This window comes from Terrapene carolina, unplaced genomic scaffold (genome assembly GCF_002925995.2).
Source record: "Terrapene carolina triunguis isolate 2854851 unplaced genomic scaffold, T_m_triunguis-2.0 Scaffold33301, whole genome shotgun sequence".
Lineage (NCBI taxonomy): Eukaryota > Metazoa > Chordata > Testudines > Emydidae > Terrapene > Terrapene triunguis.
The window spans coordinates 14-7,783 of NW_020697652.1; the positions used below are offsets into that span (position 1 = coordinate 14).

At 62.8% G+C, this 7,770-nt stretch overlaps 1 protein-coding gene across 1 annotated transcript; it reads right to left on the reverse strand.

The window, feature by feature from the left end:
* Positions 1-1,057: 1,057 nt before the first annotated feature.
* PRPH (peripherin) lies at positions 1,058-6,616 on the reverse strand (the record flags this gene model as incomplete). Its single annotated transcript, XM_026663316.2, has 8 exons — positions 1,058-2,878; positions 3,345-3,424; positions 3,784-3,833; positions 3,969-4,189; positions 4,689-4,814; positions 5,008-5,169; positions 5,635-5,730; positions 6,556-6,616. Coding segments are annotated over 8 exons (844 nt in total), but the record flags the coding sequence as incomplete, so codon positions are not given.
* Between the last annotated feature and the right edge of the window lie 1,154 nt (positions 6,617-7,770).

Sequence of the window (7,770 nt, forward strand, 5' to 3'; positions counted from 1 at the left end):
CACGCCAAGGGGTCACAGGGGTGAGGCCCCGGCTCTGGGTCACACCAGAGGGTCACAGGCGCCAGGCCCTGGCACTGGGCCATGCCACAGACACTCCCCATGGTTCTCACTGGCTGTGAGGTCTCCCCTAGGCTAGCTCCACCAGGTCAGACGGCAGCGTCGTGCCACAGTGCCAGGTCATACCATGGTATGAGGTCTTGCCAACCAGGCACAGCTTCACACAGCCCCGAGGACACCTCCACGGCACTGCTGTGCCCACAGATCACGCCCTGTGCGCCTGGCTCACGCTGCGCAGCATGGCCACAGCTTACCCCGCTGTCCGCCTGGATTCCTACAGGCCAGCCCCTCCCAGGAAGCGGGGAGCTGGCCAGGGCCGAGAGCCGCAGTGAAAGGGGTAAACAGGCACTAGTGCTCATGGGGTCAATGCCTGTGGGGCCCTAGTCTGAATCCAGCCTCTCGCCACCCCCACAGCAGACAGCATGGGCAAGCTCCCCCTCACCCACTGCCACCACCATGCCGCATGCTGCCCTAAAGGGACTTTCTGTAAGGCACAGGCAGGGAGCTTGGCCTCCCCCCAGTGGCTGCCAACACAGGAGGTCTGCTAGGTCTAAGTGGGGTGAGGTTATTTTGGGATGGCACCACTTGCCCTCTAGGGCTAAGAGCTGCCAGCTCACCTCAGACAGGGGCCCCTTAGTGGGCACTGCCTGAAGGGGTCAAAGTTGAGGCCTCTCCCCCCTTTCTTCCCCTCCACTGGTGGGTGGAGATACCAGACACTAGGACAAGGAGGCACAGACTAGAAGCAGACACAAGCGATTCCTCACTATGATCTTTAGTGGCCAGTAAAGCAAGATGGGGCACGGTCAACACCACGGCCGAGCGCTGGGCAAGTCGTCGTTCAGGGAGCACCAAAGCAACTAGCCTGCAGCTACTCAGAGCCTCCAGCGTGTCTCCTTCCAGCAGGGTGAGGGGTCCCTACCCCAGCCCACTGGTTAACGAAGGCAGGGCTGGGGCAAGGAGGGGGATCTGAGAGTCAGGCACAGTGTGTGCAGCCAGGCAGCCAGAGCACAGACGTGAGGATGGCAGCGGGGGAAAGCATTTTAGGACTGCAGATTTAGCCGCAGTCAGGCTCAGGAATATGCTTCAGGACTCACTCATAGGAGCAGAATTGGAAAAGCACAGCAGGGCTTGGTGTCAGCAGCAGGTATTGGGCTCAGGAATCGCTACTGAGATGGGATAGCAGCACCTTTTGGCAGCAGGAAACATCGTTCCATGCATCTGTTCAAGTATTAGAGCCAGCGCTGAAAATGGAGAGAAGAAACCTCTCCCAGATCAGGGCAGGAGAACTAAAAACGTGTCTGAAATCCCAGAGAGGCACCAGTGCGACCAGGCAGGCAGGGATCCATATCAAAATGAGAACTGAGACGCCGCACCCCAGCAGGGCTCCTTAGGGAAGGATTCACCCTCAGGGACTGCACTGGACAGTCAGTATTGCCAGTTGCGGGGTTGTGGCCAGGGTGGGCCCAGGATACTAAAGACACAAGGTGGAGGAGCTAATCTCTTTTCTTGGACCAACTGCTGTCGTCTCTTTCACCCACAGAAGCTGGTCCCATAACAGGCATTAGTTCACCCACCTTGTCTCACTCAGCACTGTTGTGCAGCACCTGACACACTTATCCCTTTCAGTGCTGGGAGTTGGGGTCAAAGCAGAAATCAGTGCCAGGAGCAAACAGCAGGCATCAGGACCGGGTGTTAAAAATGGCAAGAGTCTTAGGCAAGGGATCACTCCCAGCTGCTCCCCAGCAGCACGAATGAGAATCAAGACGGAGATTCAGCAGCATTGGGAAGAGGCAGTAGCGGGACTAGGAACTGCTTCAACATCAGCCATTTGTATTGGGATTGAACCCAGGGAGCAGGAATCCAGGCTGAGCACACTGGGGCTAGAAATTCAACAGTAGTAAGCAGTCCCAGCCATTGGTGTCTTCTGTACTAAAATGCAGCTTCTGGACTGATCAGTGTCAGCGTTTGGGGGCCTGGCCACACCCAGTACTGGGAACAGACACGTGTCAGACAGCGGTATCAGCAATCAGACATTGGTCTCACACTCAGAACCAGGCCTCTCTGGTACAGCACTGACCCTAGTACTCTCATCAGGAACCGTGTCAGCCCTGGGAACAGCTGGTGGGAGGTAGCATCCCTGCGGAGTTCAGGATTGATATCGGAACCAGGACAGATCCTCTCTGGAATCAGCTTCAGCAGCAGACTCCTCTTTGGTACCAAACTCGGTCAGGGCCTCTGCCTTGGGAGCGGGAACCAGGGCGGGATTGAGCAGCAGGACTGGATCTGGTGACGGGTCTCGGGGTTTGCATGGGCAGAGCACGGGCAGTGGCCGGAGGGGGAGCCAGGATCCTGCTTTACCAGCTCAGTACATGTAGTCTGGGAAGGTCAGTCCCCCCCAAGGCAGAGCTGGGGCTGAGGTGGGGGAGGAAAAGCAGCCAGGTCAGATCCAAGGGCATAGGACAGGGGAAACAGCATGTGGTGAGGGGGCAAAGGGATGGGGGAGCAGGAGGCAGGGCCCCCTCGCTCCTTTCCCTGGGTGAGCCCCTGCCCTGGGCTGTGAGTGGGTCGGGCTGTGCTCCCCCTGCCGGGCACACCACAAGGGCAGGCGGGCTGGGAGGACTGGGCAGTGCGGCAGGGCTGGCAGAGGTATCAGTAGTCATAAGGCCAGTGTGGCTGGGAGTGGGTGGGGGGCTGCAGCAGGGGTCTCGCAGTGGCTTCTGCACATCAGTTTCACGCCATCGCCTGGGTCCAGGGCAGAGGCCTGGCGCCAGGATCACTTGTCCAGCTCGCTTCTCTGCTCCTTCCTCGACTCAGTCACCACCTGCCACGTGGGGGGTGGAACAGAGACCACGGGATTAGACCCCACCCCGCCGTCCCCTCAGCCCCAGTGCCCGGCTACACCCCCTGCCCCCGAGGATCCTGGAGCCCCCTGCCCCGGCAGTATCCCCAGCACAGAGAGGGGAATCAATTAGCCCAAGAGAGGCAGAGCTAGGAACAGAACCCAGGAGTTCTGGGTCCCATCCCCTGCTCCAACCACTAGCTCACTCCACCCTCAGCTGGTCATAGAACCCAGGAGTCCTGCCTCCCTGCTCTAACCGCTGGACACTGCTACTTCTCCTTGCATGTGCCTGTAATGCTGGGATTTGATTGACAGCTGAACCCCCAGGGAACCTCTTCACAGGCCTGGGCATGCCCTGACCTCCTCCCCCAACACCCCCCCCCCCCCCCCCCCCCCCCCCGGCCCCTCCCCCCCCGCCCCCCCCCCCCCCCGCCAGGGGGAGACTCACCTCTCCATTCCGGGTCTCAATGGTTTTGATCAGAACCATTTTCCTGGTGTGGCTCTCCATGATCTGCTCCGGCTCGGGCACTGGGCAGGGGGGTGCAGGGAGGCCATGAGAGGGGAAGGAGCTGAAGCCGCTGACCCCCCCTCCCCCCAGGGGCAGGCCTCCAAGCCTGGGCTGGGTGTGCACCAGGACTGGGGAAGATCCCCCAATGGGCAGGCGCTGCCCCTAACGATACCGCTCAGCGACGGCAGAGTTCTTGCCCAGGGTCCCCAGCGAGAGCGGCTGGACGTGGCTGACCCTGCGTGATTGGCAGAGGCCAGCGACACCCCAGGCACCCGGGGAGGGATGCGGGGAGCCCCCAAAAGCCTGGCCGGGGAGGGGCAGAGACTCCTGGGGGGGCAGGGACAGAGACACCCCCACGTGGCTGGGGCTGCACACTTACCCGACGTTTTCATGCTGAGGGAGGCCAGCGAGTGGATGGGGATCGTGATCCTGGGGGAGGGGGCAAACAGCACAATGAGTGGCAGAAGGCCCCTGCTTATCCTTCAGCCCACCTGGCCCCCTCCCTTGTGACAGAGCCACCCCCCCATGGCACTTGCCAGCCGGGCTCCCCGGGGCTGCACCCACCTGTTCTCCTCGCCCTCCAGCAGCTTGCGGTAAGTGGCAATCTCGATGTCCAGCGCCATCTTGACGTTGAGCAGGTCCTGGTACTCACGCAGGTGCCGCGCCATCTCCTCCTTCAGGTGCTGGATCTCCTGCTCCAGCCGCCCCACCGTGTCCTGGTAGCTGCCGACCTCCACCCCATACTGGTCCTCCAGCTGCCGCATCTGGCGCAGCAGCGCCTCATTCTGGCCACGGGAGGGAGGGCAGGCATCGGACTCCCGGTCCGAAGGGGTCCGGTCTCTCCCCGCCCCCCCTACATCCCATCCTGGGGGAGCTGCTCCCCACTGTTCATAGAATCTCAGGGTGGGAAGGGACCTCAGGAGGTGTCTAGTCCAACCCCCTGCTCAAAGCAGGACCAACCCCAACTAACTCATCCCAGCCAGGGCTGTGTCAAGCCGGGCCTTAAACACTTCTAAGGAAGGAGATTCCACCCCCCCCCCCCCAGGGAACCCATTCCAGTGCTTCACCACCCTCCCAGTGAAATAGTGTTTCCTAATATCCAGCCTAGACCTCCCCCACTGCAGCTGTTGGGGGGAGCTGTGCTGGCGAAAGTGGCAGGGCTGCGATTCCCTGTTCAGGCCCGGGGAGTATAACCAGCGGCTGCAGAGCGCTCCACTGGGGGGCACTCTTCCCTCAGAGCAGTGCTGGGGGGTGCTGGGGTCCCCCCCGCCAAACAGTACTCACGGTTCCCTTCAGCCCATCCACCTCGCAGGTCAGGCTCTGGATCTGCCTCCGGGACTCGTTCATCTCCTGCTTGGCCTGGCGCAGCGCCTCGTGGTTCCGGTTGGCCGCGTCCGACAGGTCAGCAAACTGGGAGAGGGAGGGAGCATCGGGGAGGGGGTCTTAGGACCCCCCGAAATGCTACCCCAGCGAGGTGCAGGGGGAGCTCCCTGCAGGTGAGGTTGTCCCCCTCCCCCGTAGCAGGAGCAGCCGTGCCCCATGTGCCCACCCCCGGCTCCCCCTGCTGGCGCCTCCACCCCAGGGCCACGACTGGGGCCGGTACCTTGGACTTGTACCACTCCTCGGACTCCTGCAGGTTCTTCACCGCGATGCTCTCGTACTGGGTGCGGATGTCGCGCAGCGCGGCCGTCAGGTCTGGCTTGACCGTCTCCATCTCCACCTGCACCTGCTGGCTTTGAACGCTCACCTGCAGGTCACGCAGCTCCTGCACACGCCAACCACACGCACAGACACGCCAACCACACGCACAGGGACAAGAGAGACCATGAGACGTCCTGAAAGCTGCCTCATGTGGGGCCCCAGCTGCACCCAGAAGTTTAATTGTGAGCCTGTCTGTGCCCCCCCTCCAGGTGCGCTGCAGCCTGGTGCAGGGTGGGGCTGCACTGCAGCTGCAGTTCTGCTCTTCACCACGAGATGGCGGAAAGGTACCTTGGCCACTGGAGAGCCCAGGGAACAGCTGGCTACTGCAGAGTCCCCCCCCCCCCCGCCCCCACCCCCCCAGCTGGGGTCTCCCTGGGCCAGCAGGGGAGGGGAGTGGGACGAAGCCGTCAGTGGTCACCTGAGCCATTGCTGCCCTCTCCTTCCCCCACGGGACCAAACCACCCCCAAATCCCCTCCCACCCCCCCACCCCTCCTGTCCCTCCCCTTGGGCCCCCCACCCTCCCCCTACCTCCTCGTGCAGCTTCTTCAGGAACTCGATCTCGTCCATCAGCGACTCGATCTTGCGTTCCAGCTCCAGGCGAGAGAGGGTGGCGTCGTCCACATCCTGTGGAGGGGGGAGGCAGGGGGCCGAGTGCCAGGGACAGGCCCACGGTGGGGTGGGGGGCACGCAGAGGGCAGTCCAGTCCCCGCCCTGTCCCTCTCTTTGCACGGAGGGCATGGGGACACGGTGTGGTCAGGTTTTATATTCTGTGACTGTGCACGTGTGGGCACACACCCTGAGGGGCTGTTTTTGCACATGGATGTCTGTATGCAAGTGCCTGTGTGAGCACTCGTGGGCCATACGTGTTTCTCCCGATGCGTGTGTCCCCGTGGAGGCGTACATGCCTGGGACTACGCGCTAAGCATGTGGACCCCATCGCATGGATGATGTCCCTGGGAGCACGTGCCCACCGGTCTGCACGACGGGACAGGGAGGAGCACGCGTGCAGTGTGTACTGGGGAAGGTGAAGATCCTATCACAGCCCACCCTCCCCACTCCTACAGTCCCTGGCAGCTTGGGGCTCCTAAGAGCTGGGGTCAGGTCTCCGCACTGCTGGGCTCTGGATCACACGCATTTGCACACGCGGCCTGGACAAGGAGACGTCCAGCTCTTGGCTCCACGTGTCCCCCCCCCGGTGCGCGGGGCTGGCACGGTGCCTTTAAATGACAACGAGAGCTCACCGATTCCAGGGCTTGCGCACGGGGGTGCAGTGCACCTGCAAGGACACGTTTGTACACGAGTGTGCAAAAGTTTATGTGATCAATTGTTCACATGCTTGTGCACATGAACAAGAGTGCATGCCAGGATGGGTGCGCAAGTGTACACACAAGAGGGGGGCAGGTGAACACACTCCAGAGCCCCTCCTCCCCCCCCCAAACACACACTGACCTTCCGGAACAGCACCAGGTTGTTCTCTGCATCCTCACGCCTGTGTATCTCCTCCTCCAGCCTGGGGGGGGGCACAGCAAGAGGGTCAGATACAGGCAGGACACACCCACACACAGCTCCCTCCAGCCCCTGCCATGCCCACCCCTCCATGCCAGCACCCCCCCATGCACACACTGGGCCCGCTCCCTGAACACCCCGTGAGCCTCCCCCCACCACGTCCTCCCCGCCCCGAATGCTACCTGCCCCTAACACCGCCAGCGATCAGAGGGGCCTCTCCGCCCCCACCCCTTCCTAGGATGGCCGAATTCAGTCCCTGAACAGAGCTGGGGGAGCGGGGCTCCGAACTGGTCCACCCCCCACCCAAAGCAGGGGTATGGGCCCTGGGGTGTATTGGAGGAGGGTGGGGCAGTGCCGGGGAGGGAATCCTGCACTGTGAACAGCCCCCCACAGCCTCCCCCCCCCCATCACGGTGGGGCTGGGGATTTCCCAGCTGCAGAGGGGGGGCACTCAGCATTCTGGAGCAGCAGCTGTGAAGCCCCCTAACCCCAGCTTCTCCAGCAGGGGGCCAGCAGCCCCGCCCTGCAGTCATCTGCAGGGACCACATGGGTAGGGGGACGCCACACCTGCAGCATCCCCACCCCACGGGCCCAGGGGGCAGCAGGGCCCCTCGCTCCCTCCACCCCCACCCATGTTGCTGTAGTTCTGGCTGTGCCAGGCCCAGCGCCCCACCCGCTGCCGACTCCACCCTGGGCTGGGGCTTGGCTAGACGCTGCTCTGGGGTGCCCAGACTGCAGACCTTCCCCCGCCCCAGGGACCGCTGGGATATCCCCTCCCCCAAGGCAGACAGGGTCCCCTCCAGGTCATAGGCCCACACTATACGGGAGGCGGTCGGCCCCACCCAGGGGGGCTGGAACAATTTGTATAGTGCGGGAAAGAGGGGGGCTGAGAGCCATTGAACTGAACTGTGAAGCCATTTCACGCCTAGGGCAGATCCCCTTATTTCCAGCACCTATGGCCCCACCCACCACTGCCTCAGTTGCCCTCTAATACTCCCAGCCCTGCACCTCCCTTCCCCCCAGTCCCTCCTACCCGCCCACCACCCTTCCCCATTTCCCTTCTCCCGCCCCAGCTCAGCCCCCGAACCTCACCCTGCGCCCCCCACAGCCCGCTGGCCCTCGGAGCTGCTCTGTGTGCATGGGGGGGGGGGGGGCAGAG